The sequence below is a fragment of the Odocoileus virginianus genome, chromosome 18, assembly GCF_023699985.2.
Source record: "Odocoileus virginianus isolate 20LAN1187 ecotype Illinois chromosome 18, Ovbor_1.2, whole genome shotgun sequence".
In the NCBI taxonomy this organism is placed as follows: domain Eukaryota; kingdom Metazoa; phylum Chordata; class Mammalia; order Artiodactyla; family Cervidae; genus Odocoileus; species Odocoileus virginianus.
Genome location: NC_069691.1, coordinates 2923224 through 2946808, shown reverse-complemented (window position 1 = coordinate 2946808; position 23585 = coordinate 2923224). Strand labels below are relative to the sequence as shown.

The 23585-nt window shown below is 38.7% G+C and overlaps 1 protein-coding gene, 1 non-coding gene and 1 pseudogene across 4 annotated transcripts in view; all 3 read left to right on the top strand.

Moving 5' to 3' along the window:
- The window catches only part of RECK (reversion inducing cysteine rich protein with kazal motifs), a 79535-nt gene that overhangs the window by 29276 nt on the left and 26674 nt on the right, over positions 1-23585 (top strand). For all 3 annotated transcript variants that reach the window (XM_070480271.1, XM_070480272.1, XM_070480273.1), the window contains 5 exons: positions 8749-8782; positions 10841-11038; positions 14499-14766; positions 17349-17528; positions 23126-23338. In XM_070480271.1, coding sequence (XP_070336372.1) covers positions 8749-8782; positions 10841-11038; positions 14499-14766; positions 17349-17528; positions 23126-23338 — 893 coding nt within the window. The remainder of the gene's footprint in view (positions 1-8748; positions 8783-10840; positions 11039-14498; positions 14767-17348; positions 17529-23125; positions 23339-23585) is intronic.
- LOC139039579 (small nucleolar RNA SNORA40) lies at positions 12337-12465 on the top strand. Its single transcript, XR_011492919.1, has one exon. It is a non-coding gene; the product is annotated as a small nucleolar RNA SNORA40 (small nucleolar RNA).
- LOC110127849 (NADH dehydrogenase [ubiquinone] 1 alpha subcomplex subunit 5-like) lies at positions 18309-21136 on the top strand (annotated as a pseudogene).

The window sequence follows — 23585 nt, the reverse complement described above, 5'->3', positions numbered from 1 at the left end:
GGAAGCAACAGTTAGAACTGGACATGGAACAACAGACTGCTTCCAGATCAGGAAAGGAGTACGTCAAAGCTGTATACTGTCACCCTGCTTATTTAACTTATATGCAGAGTACATCATGAGAAATACTGGACCGGATGAAGCACAAGCTGGAATCAACATTGCCGGGAGAGATATCAATAACCTCAGATATGCAGATGACACCACCCTTATGGCAGAAAGTGAAGAAGAACTAAAGAGCCTCTTGAAAGTGAAAGAGGAAAGTGAAAAAGCTGACTTAAAACTCAACATTCAGAAAACTAAGACCATGGCATCTGGTCCCATCACTTCATGGCAAATAGATGGGGAAACAGTGGGAACAGTGCAAACTTTTATTTTGGGGGGCTCCAAAATCACTGCAGATGGTGACTGCAGCCATGAAATTAAAAGACACTCCTTGGGAGAAAAGTTATGACCAACCTAAATAGCATATTAAAAAGCTGAGACATTACTTTGCCAACAAAGGTCCATCTAGTCAAGGCTATGGTTTTTCCAGTGGTCATGTATGGATGTGAGATTTGGACTGTGAAGAAAGCTGAGTGCTGAAAAATTGATGCTTTTGAACTGTGGTGTTGGAGAAGACTCTTGAGAGTCCCTTGGACTGCAAGGAGATCCAACCAGTCCATCCTAAAGGAATCAGTCCTGAATATTCATTGGAAGGACTAATGCTGAAGCTGAAACTCCAATATTTTGGCCACCTGATGTGAAGAACTGACTCATTGGAAAAGACCTTGATGCTGGGAAAGATTGAAGGCAGGAGGAGAAGGGGATGACAGAGGATGAGATGGTTGGATGGTATCACCAACTCAATGGACATGAGTCTGAGTAAACTCCAGGAGTTGGTGATGGACAGGGAGGCCTGGTGTGCTGCAGTCCATGGGGTTGCAAAGAGTCGGACGCAACTGAACTGAACTGAACTGAATCTCATCTACCCTGATTGCTTTGATTGCCGCAATAAATCAGCCAAACTAACTTATCTTCCCTACCTCTCCTTTCCTCCAGCCTACATGCTACACAACACCACACATACACTCATTCCCAGACAAAAACTTATCATCTTTCTTATATTCCTTGCTTGGTTGTTCAAGTACAGCCCTCCCAGATACACAAACCAAAAACCTAAGAGGTATTGTCTACTATTTCTTCTTTCTCACCACCTCCCACAAAAACAAAGAACAGCTAGCCATAAAACCCTAAAGATTTGCCTGTGGAATATGTCTGTCTTAAATGGGCCTCCTTTCCAGACCCTCAGTTACAGCCTGTTTCAGGCCTTTATACCACTTTGGGGAACTACTACAGTAGCTGCTCAGGTAGCTTCCCTGTCTCTACTTTCTCCTTTTTTTTTTTTTTTTTTTACTATCTCCACTTCTAGGGTGACCTCTTCAAAGACCAAATATGGTCATATCATCCCTTCCTTGAAACTCCAGTGGCTCACCCGTGAGATACAGTTCATGTTCCTCAGCCTGGGGTACTGAAGCTTTTCCTGGTCCTAACTCTTCCCTCCTTGACAGTTCTGCAGGTTACTGCTTATACTTCACAGATTGGCTGTGTGTTTTGTTAGTTAGTTGTGGTTGTACCACCCATCGTCCTCCTGGAATTCCTGCTCCCTGAATCCATCCTATCGTTCCCATCCATTAGTAGGCTAGAGCCAACTCCTACCTGCTAGGGAGAATTGGTCAGTTGTTAAATATTCAGGAATTTTGCAAGCCAGTTTTTAACTTGAAAAGCAGCAATGTTGGGGGTATTTATGCCATACATATCAACAAATATTACAAATCAGAACTCCCTTTTACCCGCACGCCTGTGAAATCCCACCCCACCGCAGCATACCACAACCCCATCCAAATTCTGGCTTAGATGGTACCTCTTTAAAATCTTGTCTGCTCAACCCTCTTCCCTCCACACACAAAAATATTAGTTGCTATTTATAAACACTTTGCATACTTTATTGTAGCCTTTTGTCACCTTATAGTGTAACTCTTTGTTTGCATCTCATTTTTTAATGCTAATCACCTGAGTTCCTATGGGCAGAGTCCATGTCTCACTTTTCTTTGCATCTGTCATTCATTCATTCCTTCAGCATTCATTGAGTTGATACACTTAATATGTACCAGACACTGTTCTCAGAGTACAAAGATGGAAGGATCTTTGTACTGTGAGAACAGTGAGAAGTCCATAGCCTAGTCCACGGGAGGAAGGAAATTCAAATAGTCCATTATAATACAAATCCAAGTACATTGCTAGAAGTCTGTATAAGACCCCTTGAAGCCTGGAGGAAAAAACCCTACTCAGGGTAACGAGGAAGTCTTCACAGAGCAGGTAAGACTTAAAGGATGAACAGAAATTTGTTGCCTGTAAATAGGTGCTACAGTTAGTATTTTTATAGATAGAATTTTTAATAGAAAATTTTCCCACTCTGGACAGTACACAAGGTTCCTTGTTTCAGAGTGAATCGCAGTTTTATGTGAATACCCTGTGTAAATGTCTATGAATTAGTCATTCTTTGAATGAGCGGAGAAAGCACTGAATACTGTGTCTGTAATCACAGTAATGTTGTGTAGCAAGCCATCCCTAAACCCCATAGCCTAGAGCCATAACAATTTATTATTTCTCGCTCATTTAGGCAGTTCTGATTTGAGCAAGCTGGGCCCGCTTATGCACCTGCAGTCTCCTGGCAAGTCAGCCAGGGCCTGGCTGGTCTAGGACGCCCTTGGCTGAGTCAGCTCAGCTCTCTTCCACAGATCTCTCCCAGCGCTTTCACAGCGTGGCTCAAACAAGTTCCCATGGTGGTGGCCCGAGCCCAAGAGAGAACTGAAACCCGCAAGTACTGATACATGTGCAGGGCTCTACTTTCCTCACACTTACTGCTGTCCCCTTAACTAAAGCAGATCGCACGATCGAGTCCGGAGTTAGCATGAGAGAAATAGGCACAGGGAGGTGTGAAAACTTGAGGCCACGGCCACAGGCAGCCTGCCCGGACACATGCTCTGTGCAGGCTCTGCTCTAGGCCTTGTGTTACCCTGCAGGTCTTACCAGTGCTTGCCAGGGGGTTTGCTCCCCATTGGCTGGATGCTCTGTGGGAATCATGAACAAACTTCTCTGAGCAGTCTAGACCCGTTCATCTTACTTCAGTTTAGGGCTTCATTTTTGTCCCTCTATTGAAATGACATTTATTATTTGGGATGCTGAAGAAATCAAAGAATGTCCGTGTCGCATTAAGGGGCTTCCCTGGTGGCTCAGCAGTAAAGAACCCACCTGCCAGTGCAGGAGAGACAGGTTCAGTCTCTGGGTCAGGAGGATCCCCTGCAGGAGGAGATGGCAACCCACTCCAGTATTGCCTGGGAAATCCCGTGGACAGAGGGCCTGATGGGTGACAGTCCATAAGGTCACAGAAGCGCCAGCCATGACTTAGTGACTGAACAGCAACAATGTCATATTAAACTCCTTTGCATGTCCTGGTCACTTAGGTTTTTTTCACTACAAAGCCATGGTGTCCACAACAAGGAGAAAACATCTTGCAAAGTTTAAAAAAACATGTGTTTCAAGTTCCATTGTTGGGGAATTCCCTGCGATCCGGTGGTTAGGACTTGGTGCTTTCACTGCTGTGACCCAGGTTCAATCCCTGGTCAGGGAACTAAGATCCCACAAGCTGTGTGATGCGACCCAAAAAAAAAGGTCAACTATTTAATCTCTGATTTAACGTTTTAATAAGCTAGATTTTTCATGCAAAACTTCAAACTGGGAGAAACCAGTCCATCTGCAAAGCAAACTGATTTTATTTATTGAAGCCTTAGGAACAAAACAGCCCCTTTTTACTTTTAACTACTAGCCTTGGGAATAGGAAACATTAACATTTCATAGAATGTGTTCTTTTGGGTCTTTCTGCAGAAGTGATTAAAACATCCAAGATTCAAACTTGATTTTGTTTGTTTTTAATAAGATTCATATGATCCTTGTTTTTTTTTCATCATCATCATTGGTGAGAATGGGAAAGGAACCTGGAGGGGCCAGTTATAGTAGAAGGGCAGTGCACAAAGACAGGATTGAGACAAGTGGACAAATGGAGAAATGTTAGAAGGGGTCACTGAAGTGGAAAAGCAGGTGACCAGGTCAAAAATAAACCTACAGAGCTAACTTATGGACAAGAAGTTGGAGCTGCAGAATGTGCCTCCTACTTGGACCCCCAAAAGGAAGGTCAGTGTGACATGAAAGATCACATAGGGTTCTTGTTGATTTCACTCTGTATCTTAGTTTTTCTGCTAGGTTTGCCCACAGGTTACCTGCTCCCAGCACTAGGTGGAAGGGCTTATTGCAGTTGTCAAAAACCACTGAAGGTAGGGCAGGGAACTAGTTAATGAAAGCAGCTGCCTGAAGAAAGACTTCATGTTCAAAATTTTTTAAAGGAAATAATAACCAAGAAAATTATTTTTTCCACAATTTAAGATGTTGATTTTAAAAACAAGAGACTGTTAAGATATATCACTCTATGGACATAAATTCAGCTTTGCATTGGCTACTTTCAAAATAATCCAAAGTCTGCTCACAGGAGAGCGTCATAGGAGGCCACGAGCAGAGCACTCTGGGTCCTGTCCCCGGCTCCGCCCTTGGCTTACTGCGTACCTCTGTCTCTCCTGTGAAGAGCTATATCGTGAAGGCTTTGGGACTTGAAGATCTTTGGGGACACTGTCAACTCCCACATGCTGGCTTGTTTTTGGGTGTCTGAGGTTGTGGTAGGTCTTCACCTCAGTTACCCTGTTAGTTTGATCTCTTCTAGAGTAAAATGAGTGGGGTGGGGGAGGTGTTTATACGGGTATAGTATTGGTGGCAGGAGGTCAGAAGAGGCTCTGTATAGACCCAAGTATAAACCTTCAGTTACTGCCTGCATTTGCCACTAGATGGCGATCAGATATTTGATCCGAGATCGCCGGACTTAAGACTTGACTTTAGCCAAGACCCCCAAAATTGACCGTTTAAAGAAATGAAACCGTAAGCCAGTGCTCTAACTCATGCGTGTCCTAAGCCCTGTCAAACTAACCAGCAGTAGTTTAAGCAGTGAAGGGCTTCCCTGGTAGCTCAGCGGTAAAGAATCCACCTGCTACTGCTGGAGACCTGGATTCAATCCCTGGGTTGGGAAGATGCCCTGGAGAAGGAAAGGCAACCCTCTCCAGTATTCTTGCCTGGGAAATCTCATGGACAAAGAAGCCTGACAGGCTACAGTCCATGGGGTTGCAAAGAGTCAGACACGACTTAGCAACTAAACAACAATAAGCAGTAAAAAGGTAGAGTTACTGGAACTTCTCTGGCAGTCCAGTGGTTAAGACTCTATGCTTACAATGCAGGAAACACAGATATGATCCCAGATCAAGGAACTAAGATCCCACATGCTGTGTGCCCCCCCACCAAAAAAAGTTACCCATCGTTTATACTTTAGGTGTAGTTACATAAGGTTAGGAATCTTACCGAGGAGAAGGATGTGATAAAATCATGATGCATATAAAGTGAGCAACAGAGAATTGATGAATTTATCAAATACCAGTATACTTGAGTGAAGGACCATTCTTTTATTTTTTAAGTTTTAAATTTAATTTTACATTTTTATTGAAGTATAATTGAATTACAGTGTTGTGTTACCACTATACAGCAAAAGTGACTCAGTTATACATGTATCTACATTCTTTTTCCCATTATGGTTTATCACTGAATGTTGAATATAGTTTCCTGTGCTATACAGTAGGACCTTGTTTATCATTTCTGTATATGCCAATTTGCATCTATCTGCTAATCTCAAGCTCCCAATCCAGCCCTCTCCCACACTCTCCCTCTTGGCAGCCACCAGTCTATTCTCTACAAGGACCATTCTTTGAAACCTTAAAACTGATAAAGAGATGTAAACATGTTATTAACACTGGCGGTGCCGCCTTGTAGGAATAAGAAAGTTCATATTTCTTTAGTTCAGTAAGTTAGAGTAACTATACATTGAAAGGTCTATCAGTGAACATAATGAGAAATGCTTACGGAATGTCTCTGAGCTCTGGATGTGACATCAAGAGAGACATCTGAGTCCGTCTATGTCAGGGGTTAGCAAACTTTGTGAAGAGTCAGATAGCAAATATTTGGGGCTTATAGACCATTTTAGGTTTACTGTCCATTCAACTCTGCCATTATTGTGTGAGGTAGCCATATACAATATGTAAATGATGGGTGTGGCTGTGTTCTAATAAAACTATTTACAAAAACAAGCAGTGATCAAGATGTGGCCCAGGTGCCATAGTTTGCTGGCCTATTTGTGGGTGAAAGCTAGGGTTCATAAGTATTTCTCCTTTCTAGACTTCATTCATTGGCTTCTGTCAAATAAGGAGTTGGATTAGATGATCTCTGCTGTTTTTCAGATTTTATGTCCTTTAGTACCTCTTGCTGAAGCTAAATGATTCACAGGAGTGACCCAGGGTGGTATTTCTTTTATTTTTAAGGTCAAGTTTTTGAAAAATCAAGCTTGAACAAGTTTGTAAGTTTCTAGAGCAGGATTTCTCAACCTTGACACAGTTGACATCTGGGGCTGGATAGTCCTTTGTCGTAGGGGAGCTGCCCTGCACATTGTTGGATGTTTCGCAGCATCTCTAGACTCCTCTACCTACTAGATGTCAGTTCAGTAGCACACCCCAACCCCAGGAGTTATGACAACCAAAAATGTCTCTAGACGTTGCCAGATGTTCCCTGGGAAACACAATCACCTCCACTTGAGAACTACAGCTCTAGAGAATTTAAGAATAACTGGAAAAAGAACGGAAATGGAAATCAGGCTGTGCAACCCAGGATGGCCACCAAGATAATAACCATACTTCTTTAGGAACAGGACCAAAAAAGCTAAAACCTAGAAGAACAACCAGCATATTAGAAGGAGAAAGACAATGAGAATTTTATTGACCCTATCAAGAGGGGCTGGAAAGTTGGTAACAGATGACTTTTTAATATTGATTTAGGTCATTTTCTTGAAGGTGTTCCTAAAACCGTTGAACCAAAATAGAGGGCTACCTATAATAGGTGGCTGAAAAGTTAAACTAAAACACAGAGACATGGATGAAGAGAAATATAAAAAAGACTGCTACTAAGGAATACCAAGAATACTTACTTTTCACTATTTTATTTTGTTTGATGAGGCCTCTAGCAGAAAGAAGTCATACTGAGTGAATTTTTTGGCCCTTATCTATGGGTCCTGGTATTTTGTTTTGCTTTGGATAAGTCAAAGTGTGGTTTATTCCTACAGTAGAATATTATTTAGTAGAGAAAATGCATCACAGCTTCACACAACTGCATAGTTGGATCCTTGAAGCTAAGTTTTAAATGTCAGTAAAGCTGGTCCTTTAATAAGTCCAGATCATATAGCCAGCTTGTAAGTTAGTTACAATTAAAAGCCAAAATCATCTCTATTCATTAATAAGGGTGCCCTTGATTTCTGTCTACCTTTTATTTATACCCATGTGTTTTTGAACTATGGTGCTGTAGAAGACTCTTAAGAGTCTCTTGGACAGCAAAGAGATCAAACCAGTCAATCCTAAATGAAATCAACCCTGAATATTCATTGGAAGGACTGATGCAGAAACGCTAATGCTTGGGCCACCTGATGCAAAGAGCCAAATCATTGGAAAAGACCCTGATTCTAGGAAGGATTGAGGGCAGGAGAAGGGGCAACAGAGGATGAGATGGTTGGATGGCATCACCAACTCAATGCACGTTGAGTCTGAGCAAACTTCAGGAGATAGAGAAGGACAGGGAATCCTGGCGTGCTGCAGTCCATGGGATTGCAAAGAGTCAAGACACGACTTAGGGACTGAACAGTAACAACATATTCTTTTAGGAATTCATCCTCTTCCAAGTGTGAGTGATATTAATCGTAGCCAACAAGCCCTGATCATCCAACTCACTTTGTACAAGAAATTTTTTTGTCTTGTTTCTTATATTCCTTACAATGACTTTAAGCCAGGGTGATGTTTTTTAAACAGTGATCTAAGAGATCTAGAAATGTTAATTCTAGTCTCAGGTTCTAGTTTTGACTTGCTTTGTGACTTAGGGCTGTCTCTTCCTTGCTGAGGAAATGTTTTATTTATCTGTAAAGTAGTAGAGAGATGACCCAACTCTAGTCCTTAGAATGGCTATACAGGAATCATCTTCGAGGGCTAGTTTAAAATTTAGGTTTCTGTGCTTCGTTCCTGATATCAATTCTGTAGTCTAGGGTAAAGCCCAGGAAACCCAGATGAGTCTAGTGTGTGGCCATGTTTGAGTACAAGTAGAAGTGATCGCTAAGGTCCTTTCAACTCTTAAAATATTGTGGTTATATGAAACGTATTAATATATTTCCTTAAATGTCCTTTATTATATTATTTTCTAAAAGCTTTTTTATATTCTGCAAGAAGTAATTGAGATTACTACATGGTGGTATACCCCTCATATGCTCATTGGTACAGCTTTACATAAACTTGGTTTGCTATAATGTGGTCAACTTATGGCTTACGTGATAATCTTGATCCACAAAATGTATTTGAAGATGGTTTCTCTTTTTCACTAGGATGCTATATCTTAGTCTCTTTGGTCTCAATCTTGGATTTTGAGAAAGATTAAGTAGTTTGATATCCTGATTTCTGTATAACTATAAAGTGGAATAAAATTAGAAATTCTTTGTGGTTGTTAATTTTTTTGTTTTTCTTTAATTTACAGAATGCTCTTTTCAGTTGCATTAGCAGAAATGAAAGTAAGTATATTATAAGTGGTTATACCAGCAATCCAAAGAGCAAAACACAGCTTACAGAATATGATTTAGCTATTATAAATACTGCCAACACTTTGCTGCTATAACAAACTGTTGCTAAACCATCTGAAGGAATATGCGCAACAGGATTCTGATAGGCTGCTTCCTCTGGAGCATTCGAGCCATTCATGAATTCTAACAATTCCCATGTCTTAGTTGGAGATTTACAAAGCAGATAATAGTGCTGGGTGTTTTAGAGGAAGATCATGCCCCACTTGGATAACTTTCAGAAGTTGAGCACACATAATATGATGTAAAATAATGCAGCAGTTGCTGAGGGCTAACTCAGTTCTTCCAGATATTCACTGACTGCTTGCTTTGTGCAGGGAAGATACACATCTTGGGGGCATAATCTGTACACAAAGAACCCTGGGACGTGGTAGGTATGGGCTTGAGTCACTGAGAACGTGCTGTGGGAGTTCAGAGGAAGGAGAGATCACCTCCCGCAGGGTGCTTAGAAGTAACTTTGTGGAGTTGGTACGTGAGCTGGGCCTAGAAGGACAGACATGATGTGAACAGTAGAGATTGGAGGAAGGGCATTCTAGGTGAAGGAAACAATGAGAGCAGTTGGAGATGGGGAAACACATCTGAGGAGCAAAGAGTTGTTTAGATGGGCTTGGTAGTGGATATATTAAAATATCAGAAACATTAGCTGTCTGTACTTTATTTGCTACCCTTTCTTTTTGGGATTTAGTTCAAGATTTCCCAGATAGTCTTTGACACATAATTTTATGCTCTCCCACACTGCAGGGAAGCCAGCCTCATGGGGCAGTCCTTCTCCCATTCTCACTTGTCTCTCTGTCCTCAGCATCCATCACCTCTACCCTCAGTTTTAGCCTCATTGAGGTTGACAGTGATACATGTAGCCGTGAATGGAAACAGGCTTATCTTGCCGTTAGTTTGGTACTAGCTGAGTTCATTTGTATATAGTTTTGTCATTATTTCCGGAAGCCGCTTGAATTCCCTGTTCTATAGGAGTCGCAGAAACCTGAGTCTGGTTCCTCCGCGCTGCTGCCATAACCGTCCCTCATGATTATCAGAGATTTCCCGCCTGCCTTTTTCTTAGCCTTTCCTGCCACGCCTCTACCTTTCTGGCTCCCTTCGGCCTCCCGCAGACCCCTCAGCCTTTCCTCTGAGGGCCTCTTGCTCCTCTTCATTATAAATCCCACATTTTCACCCCTAGCCGCTCATCCTGCTCTTCCCAGATAAATTAAATGGGCTACTTTGATTTTTAAAAATATGTAAATCAAGAATCACTTATTTTAAATGTGGGTTTTACTTTTCAATGTTGAAGCAGGTCATATCAGTTATGAGTTGAGAACTTTCAATTTAATCCTAGCCTTGGAGATTTTTAAACAGCATAAAACTTTTGGGATTTTGTTTCCAGATAGACACATATAATTTGCAAATTTATGAAATGATCCTGATGTCTCTTAGTTTTTATTGGTCCTGTTTTATAAAGGAGATATTTGGAGTTTTGTTATCTTGGTATGTTCAATTTTTTTTTTTTTTTTTGCTTTGCTTTGCTTTGTTTTTGAATCTCTACTAATCTGACATGGAAAGAAGCTGTCCGGTGGGTCTCACCATGGGTGCTATTAGCTTTTGGGAGACAGTTTGATTGTATGGGACTGTTCTGTACATTTCAGAGCATTTAATAGCCCAGACCCCCATGTATTAAATGCCAGCAGATATCCTCAAGTTATTATGAAAACCAGAAATACTTCCATATGCATTCAAGTTCTCCCATGGGCTGGTACTGCTCCTGCTGAGGATCACTGCATTGTAGACTATAAGTTGACAAAATATGACTTTCTCAGACCACTCACCACCTGAATGTCCCCATGGCTATGCTTACAGTAGTTCTGACTTTAAGTACATGTCTTCTACGGCATGGTTTTATTTCTCAAATTCAAAAAGACACAGATTGTTTCACCGTTATTATGATGGTTGAGTGTTGGTGAATGGCTGGCTTCATCTCACTGTCATCTTTTTTCCCTCTAGTGGGCTCAGTCTGTTGCAGTTACGCAGGCCATCACACAAACTGCCGAGAATACTGTCAAGCCATTTTTCGAACAGATTCTTCTCCCGGTCCTTCTCAGATCAAAGCAGTGGAAAATTACTGTGCCTCTATTAGTCCACGATTAATACACTGTGTGAACAATTACACCCAGTCTTATCCAATGAGGAACCCAACAGATAGTAAGTAAAAGCCATATTTTTCCTCTCATTTCAATCTTTGGTAAAATAATTTGTAAAAAGGAAATAAATTTTTGAAGATATCTGTAGTCTGTCATTTGGGAAACACCAGACCTCCTTTGGTCTTTAGATTTGGCAGATTGGTCATGTTTGTCATGGCTAAAAGATGCCAAGAAAGACGGAGCTGTTGAGGGTATGAAGAAACAGGCCCTCTCTATCCTGAGGGGGAGAATTCATTGGTATGGGTATTTTGGTGGGGGATGGGAGGGGAACTGGGGCTATGGCCATGAGCATTTCAAATAACCGTAACTTTTAGTCCAGTAATTCCATTTCTCAGAATTTGTCCTTTAAAAAAACTTACAAATTTGTAAAAACACATCAATTCATATAAAGGATGTTTGCTACAACATTGCTAGTAATAGAGAAAAACTAGAAAGAACCTAAACATCCACCGATAGGGTGTTGATTAAAATTGATTAAATAAACTACATATCTCTATAATAACAACATTATACAACCTGCATAAAGGGAGATGTATGTTATGTAGATCCATGAAGTTAGAACACTGCCTCCTACCATACACAAAAATAAACTCAAAATGGTGTAAAGATTTAATTATAAAACATTATGACATAAAACTAAAAGAGAATATAGGCAAAATATTCTTTGACATAAATCATAGCAATATTTTCTTAGATAAGTTTCCCAAGGCAAAAGAAATAAAAGCAAAATAAACAAATGGGACCTAATGAAACTTATAAGCATTTGCACAGCAAAGAAAACCATAAGCAAAATAAAAAGACAACTTACAGACTGGAAGAAAAATATTTGCAAAAGAATGTGACCAACGAGGGTTTAATTTCTAAAATATATAGATAGCTCATACAACTCAATATCAAAAAATATAAACTAATCAAAAAATATACAGAAAGCCTAAATAGAGATATTTTTCTAAAGAAAACATACAGATGGCCAACAGGCACATGAAAAAATGCTCAACATCGCTAATTATTCGAGAAAAACAAATCAGAACTACACTGAGAGAAAAAACCAGAGTGAGGTATCACTTCATACCAGTCAGAATGGCCATCATCAAAAAGTTTGCAAATAATATAATACATGCTGAGGAGGGTGTGAAAAAAAGGGAACCCACCTACACTGTTGGTGGGAATTTAAATTGGTACAGCCACTATGCAGAACAGTATGGAGTTTCCTTAAAAAACTAAAAATATGATCAGCAATTCCACTGCTGGATGTATATGTGGAAAAGATGAAAGCTCTAATTTGAAAAGAACCATACTAGCCCTTGTGTTTGTTTTTGTTTCATTTGTAGACAAAGACTTACATAGACAGGTGCAAAAATAAATCTTCTTTTGCAACCTGGAACTCATTGTTCTGTATGAGATTTGTTACAGATAAGAAGGAACATGATACACAAAACAGATATTATGGGTGTCTATTGGTGAATGTAAAGATTTTTTCCAGGGCTATAGAGCTGATACTTTTCTCTCATATATTAAGCTTTTAAATTATTAGCTGTATTGATCTAGTTGTTAGGTTTAATGTTGACATAAAACAAGAAAAGAAACATGCTAGTAGTGTCCAAAGCAGCATTATTTAGAATAACCAAGACATGGAAAAAACCCAGGTGTTCACCAGCAGATGAATGGATAAAGAAAATGTGATAACATACGATGTAATATTAGCCATAAAAAGAGAATGAAATAATGCCATTTTCAGCAACATGCATGGAGTTAAAGATTTTCATACTAAGTGAAGTAAGTCAAAGAGAAATAGTATATCACTTATATCTGGAATCTAATAAAATATAATACAAATCAACGTTTTACAAAACAGACTCACAGACAGATAACGAAATTATGGTTATCAAAGGAAAAGGGTGTGTGGGGAAGGATAAATTAGGAGTATGAGATTAACAGATATACACTACCATGTGTGAAGTAGATAAGCAACAAAGATTTACTATATAGCACAGGGAGCTATATTGAATATCTTGTACTAACATGGAAGAGAATTTAAAAATATATGTATAACCAAATCGCTCTGCTGTACACCCGGACCTAACACAATTCTGTAAATCTACTACAATACCAAAAAAATGTATATTTATTATAGAAGTCCAAGATGTAATAAGCAAGGAAAGGAAGTTGCAGAACTAAATGTATACAGTGAGATTCATTTTTAGTTATATACCTGTTTGTTCCACCTTGTATGGATGTGTAATATTTGAATTTGTAACTTTTATAATAAAAATGTCAATATAAATGAGATTCTGATACTTTTTAAAAGACAAGGCCTCCTGATGAACTTGCACCTTATGGGATCTTCAGAATCTCAGCTTTGTAAAGCCTATAAATCATTTTCTTCATTTAGAGGTGATCAGACTTAAAGTAACTGACTAATTAAGCAAAACTGGCAAAAGGCTTATAAGCCAGATGCCAGTGTTTTGACTTACACTGGGATATTCAAAGACTTGTTTTTGTAAACTCAGAAGCAGTGCTGTGCCTTGTTTGGCCAGATTCTAACTAAGGCTTATGACATTCGGTGGTTGTGTGAGGAAAATCAGAGGGTGAAGCACTTGCTGCAAATAACATCATTTATTTTAAAGAGAGATCTGTCTTCACTGACATTTAGGCTATGGAGAGGTGCTGCTGAAGCAAAGTTGATAGATCGCAGCTCAAAATAAAGCGGGGGGCAGAAAATGTTTAAGGGTAAAAGAACAACCATCTCAAATGTCTGTGCTAATATATAGGAAAACTGGAAAAGAAAGTAGAAACAGATATGCCTGAATAGGCTTCTTAAGAAGTCAAACTCCTAAGAAAACTACTTCAGAGAAGCCCTTTGAATTCTATAGTCTGGTTGAAAGTGTTCACTTGCTTTCTAGTTTTTTATAGAAAAGTTTTAACAAACTGATACCTTGTCAGAGTTTGTTATTATATTATTTAAATTACTACTTAGATTAATTTGTACAGATTTATAAATCTTTTTATCCCAGAATGTGATGAAATACAGTATTTGTGATTATTGCTATTAAAATTAGTCATCTTTCTCATTATGTCAAGAACATGATCCTTTTAGGTAGTTGTTTCTAGCATGAAATAATTCCAATTTGATCTATTGTATCCTTTCCAGGAACATAAAATACCTTGCATGTAAGGACCTCTTTGGTGTAAGAGGATCTTTCATTTATCTAGGAATGATGCTGGAGAGCCCATGAATGAGCACAGTGGAAAACCTGGTAATAGATATCTAGTCCACCTTTAGCTTTTCACTTTTTTGCCACACTGCAAAGCAATGGAAAGAGAATTTGGTAGGCTCAACATCCTGGAGATATTGACGTGACTCAGTAGTAATGGATCCCAGTATACCACTTGATTCTTCTGCCTGAACAATGAAGGCTATAAAACCAGCTAATTAATCCACTTCTGTTCTGAAACTGTAGGTTTGTATTGCTGTGACAGAGCGGAAGATCATGCTTGCCAAAGTGCCTGCAAGAGAATTCTGATGTCTAAGAAAACAGAAATGGAGATTGTCGATGGCCTCATCGAGGGTTGTAAGACCCAGCCTTTGCCTCAGGATCCACTTTGGCAGTGTTTCCTTGAAAGCTCACAGTCTGTTCACCCTGGAGTCACTCTGCATCCTCCTCCCTCCACAGGCCTTGATGGTGCTAAATTGCATTGTTGTTCCAAAGCAAACACTTCAACCTGTAGGTCAGTATCTCATTTTCCTTTATTAAAACCAGTAGAAAATAGGATTTTAATGAATGAATTTAAGGACGTGTGTGTTATATTCTCACACTGTGTCGTGTTAAGAGTTCAGAAGATATAAAATCCCTCATTCTTTCATTCAGCAGGTGTTTATTGTGCATCATGTATATGTAGAACATTGTTTTTGTACATTGAGCTAAAAGCACTGTGTTTTGGAGTGAGAGGATTAGCATTGGCAGGGCATTAAATATTTAAAGATGATGTAATATGAATTCTACCCTCGAGGTTATCCTCAAGTAAGACGACAGTGTAGATGTTTTGACCTGACATCTAAGAGATATTCTTTTTGTTAAACTATGAAACTTTGAACTTAATCAACTTTTTGTGTATATTGGTAAATAACCTGAGTTGACACTTGTATCCGGAATTAGACAGCAGTGTATTAGCATTTATTTAGGTGGTACACTTAGGGATAAAAAACTAACAATACTGTTTGTGTAGGCTCAAGGAAACACAATCTAGAGACAAGAATAAATGGAGATTAAGTAATGGTAGAACCCAGATGAAACAGAAGTTCGCTTTATTAGGGATATTTTGGGTGGAAATGTACCACATGTTACTATAATATCCTGAAATAAATACAGCATACAAAGAGTGAAGCAGTCTCTTCTTGGGGTGCGGGCGGGGGTGGTGTTTGTTTTGGCCTCACTACACAGCTTGCAAGATCTTAGTTTCCTGACCAGAGATCAAACCCAGGCCCCTGCAGTGGAAGCGTGGAGTCCTAAACACTGGACCAACAGGAAATTCCTCTGTGTTTCCTAAACTAGATAGACTTTACCAAAAACTTGTGCCTAGAATAGCTCATTGAACTTTACCAAAGATATGAAAAACTTTGAAAACATCCAAAGAAAATTAACAGAAGGACTAAAAGAGAAGTTAAGTTGGTCCTATAATTGAAAATTGGGTTACTGATAGGAATTATAAATGTATATATTTGGGAAGGATCCTGAATAATTCTTTGAGTGTCTACTAAAGAGTTGTGCCTGTCGTCAACTGGAGATTGGAATGGCTGTGTCATCCAAGAAGAATTTCAGTAAGAAACACTACATCTCTTATCTTGATGTAAGGTTTTATGGTTTACTGAATGCTTTTACTTTCATCTTGTTCATCTTCATGAAATCTGACAAGGCTGGTATCATCTTATGACTGATGTCAATTTGTGCAATTCTTGTTTATATATAGAAAACTAACTTGAGATATTAAACAAGGTCCAAGGTCATACAGAAAGTTAGGACTAGAGAAAGGACTGATTTTCCAGATCAAGGTGCCTGTTGGATCTTGGTACTTCAAGGTACCTCAACTTTCTCATCCCCATGTGTGTAAGCTCCATGGAGAGTAGGGACTTTATTTCTTTTATTCACCGCTGCATAGCCAGTGCCTTGAACAGGGCCTCACATGAAATAGGCACTCAATAACTGTTGGTAAAGTGAATGAGCAAACTTATAAAAGTAAAGATACCCTCCTCATAGACGTAATTGTGAGAGCCAAAATGTGGCAGAGGTGGGGAATTTTTACTTGTGACTTTGCACATTCTGGTAGTATTAAAATTTTATATTCTGTATTACTTTTTTTATACTTTTATTACATTTATCAATATTAAAAATTAATGAGTATAATATGTGAAATCACTATGGAAATGATCCTGATTTTGTTTCAGCTATATATATAATGCACCGAAGTTGCTTTGTAATCATTGAGTACTGAAATGAGAATACATACATACTACAATAATATATGTTTAGTATATATTGCTATATATAATAGTTTATAGCAGCTTTGAAATTCTTAAAGTGTTTATATATAGGCTGTCTTGGTATATCTTAAGGACTATAAGTTGCTTGGGATACTTTTTCAGGGAGAAACTAGTGAGCCCTAAGTCTATAATGCTTCTTAAAAGGAGTCTGAGGATCAAGTTACAGTTTTGCCTCATGTGACTGGAACATAAATATAGTGGACTATGTCTTGGTAGAAGCAGAACCATGTGCTTTACATTCGCTGCTGCTGCTGCAAAGTAGCTTCAGTCATGTCCAACTTTTTGCAACCCTATGGTCCATAGCCTGGCAGGCTCCTCTGTCCATGGGATTCTCCAAGCAAGAATACTGGAGTGGGTTGCCATGCCCTCCTCCAGGGGATCTTCCTGACCCAGGGATCAAACCTGCATCTCTTATGTCTCCTGCATTTGCAGGCAGATTCTCTAAACGTAAAAGAGAGATCAGAAATATAGAGGGGAATCTTGTGCCAAGAATAAGGATGTACAAATACTATGATTAAACATTAAATTGAGCACCAAACTTTCTAGCAACCATGGCAAAGAAAAGAGATCAATGATAAAAGAAAGCTAACTTTTTCATGTAAAAGATTACTTTTGGGGGCTCTAAATTCTAGAAGATAGGTCTTAGTCTTTTGATCTTGGTTTTTTTTTTTTCATTTATGTCCTAAAGCACAGTTCATAGAGTTTAAGCTTTATGCAAATCAGATATTCATTTGGCTCACCTGTATGTTTCTGTATTGTGCTTTTGTTTCAGAGAACTGTGTACTAAACTGTATAGCATGAGCTGGGGCAATACACAGAGTTGGCAAGAGTTTGATCGCTTTTGTGAATATAATCCAGTGGAAGTGTCCATGTTGACCTGTTTAGCTGATGTCCGGGAACCTTGCCAGTTGGGCTGTAGAAACCTCACCTACTGCACTAATTTTAACAACAGGTGAGAGCAGATTACTCCACAGGGAATGGAAGTATTTTATCATTAATTGTCTTATGTTTAAATAAGTGAAAAAATGTCATTTTAGCAGGAACTCTGCTAAAGTGTTCCTTAGCAGGAGTTCCTTAAGAACTCTGCTTTTGTTCCTGCTAAGTTAAAGGGAAGTAGTATATCTTTATCATTTCATCTTTAAAGGCTATATTCTATCTGGTAAATCACCACTGGGAAAGGAAGCACTATAACAAAGCCACTTCTAATCTGAAGATGCTTCAAACTTCTAGAATTCAGAGTCCCTCTACCTTCAGTCTCCCATTCTTCCCCTCTCCCTTCCTCTGCACCACCAGTGAAAAAATAATTCATTGCAGAATAAAGCAGTGTGAACAATTTGCTCATCCAAATACCCTCTTATGAGAACTTGCTGTGAAGGACCTTCAGATTGGCTGGAGTTCACACTGTGAGTCCCCTGTGTCATACAAAAGCTTTCTTTACAGAAGCAGTTGACTAGGTGTTTTCGTGAGATATCCATTATGGTAAGAAAAATAAGAGCCAAGAGCTGAATCAGTGGCTGAAGAAGGAGTGAAGACACCAGGACAGCGGCCTCAGAAGCCGAGGGGTGCCGTGCCAGAGAAGCCAGAGAGGGAGTTCCTGAAGAAGAGGCGGCCGGTTGTTTGTGAGGCACAGCCCAGAGATCGGAGGGCAGAAATGAAGAGAGTCAGGAGGAAGCTCATAGGATGTTTACCTCAGCTAACACACCTTTGAGGTCTGTTACCTTAGTCCCTTGAGGTAAACACATAGGATGTTTACCTCAAGCTAACACACCTTGGGGAGTTTACCTCAAGCTAGTTCCATCCTCTTAAAAGTCTTCAGATTATTATTTTAAGAAAGAAAATTGAGATATCTTTACAACTAATATTAGCCAATAAGGACCTGGCTTAGAGGTTGAGCAAATTTGAAATCTATCAAATGTTTAAAGTTAAATTTGGACATATTACTAACTTGTGGTAATGTTGGAGCAGTTTGTATCAGACTAACACTCCTGTCAATACCAATTATGGCTATCATGACGGGCTTGCTGAAGACCACTGACCTTGTGGGATTAGCTGTATGTAAGACTCCATATGAGAGGCTAAAAATATTGTATACAAGGATTCTTGATGTTCTTGGACAGATCCCTAAAGCATGCAGCATATAGAAAGTATACAGAACAGATTACCAATGAGAAGCTGAGTATGGTTAAAGCGGAAGTGAAGTGAAGTCGCTCAGTCGTGTCCGACTCTTTGCGACACCATGGACTGTAGCCTACCGGGCTCCTCCATCCATGGGATTTCCCAGGCAAGAATACTGGAGTGGGTTGCCATTTCCTGCTCCAGGGGATCTTCCCGACCCAGAGATCGAACCCAGGTCTCCCACATAGTAGGCAGAGGCTTTACCATCTGAACCACCAGGGAAGCCCGGTTAAAGCGGAACCAGATGTTTAAAATCTAGGAGAGCAACTTCAGGGTGGCCAAATAGAAAAGTTGATTCTTCAAGCTGAAAAGGAACTAAGCCTGACAAGAAAAATGGTTCAGTGGAAACCATGGGATCCTTTAGTGAAAGAGCCTCCTGCCAACCAATGGAAATGGCCAGTATAAACAGCCTTCAGTGACTTGTGTGTTGATAGGAAACTGATATAATTAAACATTTTTTATATTAAAAAATACCAATTATTAGCTCTACAACGTACAAAAACACAATTGTTTTGGAGGCCTTTGAGAGTGACCTAAAGCAGGAAGAACTACATCTCATGAAAGACAGAGACCACACTGAGTGAGGGCCGCTTTTATCCAGCTTTTCCTTCATAGGCAGTCTTAGTCCCCTGGCACGGCATATAGATTTCAAGCAAAAAGCAGCAGTATTGGACTGAGGAGTTAAGAGATCAGAGTTTGGGGCTGCCAGAGTAGCTGGATGTGGAGACAGAAAATCCCAGAAAGGAGGGAACCGCAAAAGGAGATGACATAAAATTTGCATACAAACTCCCCTTAAATCCTTGAATTAGACAGAGTCATAGGGTACAAGGTTAACATAAAAAAGCAAATTGTATTTCTGTTTATTAGCAACAAAAAATTAGAAAATTAAATTTATAAAATTATACAACTGCATAAAAAATATGAAATACTTAGAGATAAATTCAACAAAAGATGTATAATAACTCTACACTAGAAACCAGAAAACTTTGCAAAAAGAAATTAAAGACAGAAAATACATGGAGAGAAGTACTATGTTATAGATTAGAACATCTTAATATTGTTAAGATATTAATTCTCCTGAAACCAATCTGAACTGTAGTCAGTGCAATTTCAATCAAAGTCCCAAATGACTTTTTAAAATAGAAAGTGGCAGTCTAATTCTAAAATTCATATGAAAATACAAAGAACCTAGAATACCTAAAACAGTATTTTTAAAGACTAAATTTGGAGACCTTATAATACATGATTTCAAGATTTATCATAAAGCAATAGAAATTAAATCAGTATGATGTTGGCATAAGTTGAGACAAACAGATCAATGACAAAGTAGAAAAGCAAGAGTAGACCCACACAGTACTGAAACTTGATTTTCAACAAAGCAAAGCAACTCAGTGCAAAAGTAACATCTTTTCCACAAATAATGCAGAAACAATTGAATATCCGTGTGAAAACAGAAAAGGACCTTAACCTCTATCTTGCACCATAAACATTAATTCAAGATGGGTCATAGAAATAAAAACAAAACCTAAAAATAAAAGATTCTAGAAAAAAAAAATAGGAGAATCTCTTGACAACCATGATATAGACAAAGATTTTGTAGACAGGACACAATATATTAATTATAATAGAAAAAAAATAATGAACTGGAGTTCAACAGCAAACATTTTTGTTACCTAAAAGACACGATTTAAAATTTGAAAAGATAGGCCACAGTCTGAGAAAAAATACTTCCTACATCACACATGCACACATACACACACAAAATCACACACAGGTGCATTTGACAAAGGTATTATATCCAGGATATATAAATAATTCCTATAACGGCATAGTAAAAGTCAAACAGCCAAATTGAAAAATAGGCAAAAAAACTTCCAAGGACACTACATCAAAAAGGACATCAAAACAAACACTTAGTATAGAAGAAGTTCATTACTATTAGTCATGCAAAAATGCAAATTAAAACCCCAATGAGATGCTTCCTGATACCAAATAGCTAAAATCAGAAGACTGCCAAGCATGTGCATGAAATGGAATTTTCATAATTTGCTACTGGGAGTATAAGATGTGTTTAAGTACTTTGGAAAGTTTTCTTGCAATTTCTTAAAAAGTTAAATCTGTGCCCTAGCAATTTCATTCTGAAGCATTTACCCAAGAGACATGAAAATATATGTTCCCCCAAAAGGCTTACATAGCAGCCTTATTCATAAGAACTCCAAAATGAGGAGCGGGAGCAGATAAATAAAACATCTATCAAGAAGAGAATGAAAGAACATATTGTGGTATTTAAACAACAGAATAGCTAGTACCTAGCCTGGGGAATCCCAGGGACGGCGGAGCCTGGTGGGCTGCCATCTATGGGGTCGCACAGAGTCAGACACGATTGAAGCGACTTAGCAGCAGCAGGAGAGAAAAAAAAGCAAACTACTGATAAACCCCAAAACACAGATGATCCTTATGTTGAGTGAAAGAAGCCCGACCCAAAACACATCCACATTATGAGTCCAAGGAGAGAAAAAAGTAATCATTGCGGGTTAGGATCAGAGTCTCCCCTCGCCCCTGGCAGGAGGGGAGAGTGCCTGGAGGAATGCATGAGGGAGCTTCATGGAGTGATAGAAATGTTCTATAGTTTATTTGGAGGTTTGATTATATGGATGAATAAAATTTTCCAAACTTACTGAACTCTTAAGATCTTCACATTATATTGTATATAAATTAAATCCCAATAATATAGTATCTCAAATAAATTTTTAAAGTTAAAAAAATTTGTTCATTGAAAGATACCATTGAGAAAAAAATGAAAAGGCAAACCACAAGCTGACAGAAAATATTTGTAATACGTGTATCTGACAAAGAACGTCCAGAATATATAAAGAGTTCTTACAACTCAATAGTAAAAAGACAACTTTAAAAAAAAGTCAAAAGGCTGGAAAGATGCTTCACAAATGAAGATATCAAAATGGTCAATAAGTGCATGAAAAGGTGCTCAGTGCAATTAGTCATCAGCAAAATGCAAATTAAAACCAGTGATGTACCTCTACACACAATTGAGTGACTAACTACAAAGCCTGACAAGCATGTAAATCAGCTAGAATTTTCATACTTTGCTGGCGAGAGCAGAAGATGATATAACTGCTTTGGAAAACAGTTTGACAGTTTCTTAGAAAGTTATAACCCAACAGTGCCATTCACAGCCAGGGGAAAGAGACATGAAAACCAGAAGCAACCTGAATGTCGCTAAACCGGTGAATGAGTAAACCCGCATTTCTCAAAGTGTGTTCTGTTTTCCCAAAACCCCATGAGATTAAAACTATTTTTATAATAATACTAAGACATTATTTGCCTTTTTAACTCACAAGAGTGAATAGTGAGGTTTTCCAGCTGCTTTAAGGTGTGATATAGCAACAGATTGAATTCAGGGGCAGATATGAAAGTGCATGTGTCTTCTATAAAGCCAAACATTAAAAGAGAGTTTCAAAACTGTGAAACAGACCTACCCTTCTCTTCCTTTTGTTAATGTGTAGTGGGTTTATCATTTTAAATGGATTAATAAGTAGTTTAAAAATCTCTCCATTTTGATTTATAATATGATGATGGGGTATTGGTATATATAGTCTACATAAACAGAAGCTTTTTGAGAACTCAGTAGTTTCAAAAGTGTAAATGGGTCCTGAGATCAAAAAGTTTGGGAACGACTGGGATAAACAAATTGTGATACATTTATTAATAAAATATGACTGAACAATAAAAAGAGCAAGCAATTTATATGCACAACATGAGTAAATCTCAAGATTCTTTAGCTCAAGATATTAGACCCAGAAGACTACATACAGTGTGATTCCATTTGAGAATTAATCTCTGGTGATCTGAATATGAATGGTGGTGGCCTCTGGGGTGCAGTAGCAGGGAAGGGCATTGACTAGATGGGGACACAAGGGAACTTTTTAACAGGATAGAAATGTTCCTCATTGATTTGGATATGCCCATGTGAATGTATATGTTTGTCAAATTGAACTAACCATAAGATCTATAAATTTTATTTTTATAAATTATACCTCAGTTTTTAAAACTTGAACTTATTTATTTTATGAGATGAAAGAAATGGTATGGTCTGAGATGATAGTCGACAGTGTTTTGAGGTTTTTAACCGCCTCACAAAAATCTGTATTATGAAGAAAAATTTCAATCAGAGTCTTAGTGCTGATGTCTACTTTGAATCTTCACACATTCAAAGCTGACATTCTTTGGTGGGTTGTATGCACTTTCTTCTTTAAAAAAAATTTTCCTGATATATTGGCATGTCAAGATTTTACACATTGCTTCTTTCTAGAAAATAATTGCCTCTTGATTCCTTCTGGCCTTTTTTCTCTTCAGGCCAACAGAACTTTTCAGGAGTTGCAATGCTCAGTCAGATCAAGGAGCCATGAATGACATGAAGCTGTGGGAAAAAGGAAGCATAAAGATGCCGTTTATCAACATACCTGTTCTTGACATTAAAAAGTGCCAACCAGAAATGTGGAAAGCAATAGCTTGTTCGCTGCAGATTAAGCCTTGTCATAGTAAATCACGGGGCAGTATTATTTGCAAGTAAGTGTCTTTCATCGTGCTGGCTCTCCAGTTTTGGTTTGGGGCCTCTGTGACCTCTACCCACAGCCCACCTTCGAGTCACCACCCCCTCTTGTCAAATGTGCTCCCACTTCCCTTCTCTGCCTAAAACACTCTTCCTCCTACCTGCATCTTCACTCGCCCACTGCCTGTCCTTCTAGCCCCTCTTAAATTCCAGGCATTGCTGTGGAATCTTCCCAGATCTCTCCAGCTGATACGTAGTTTATCC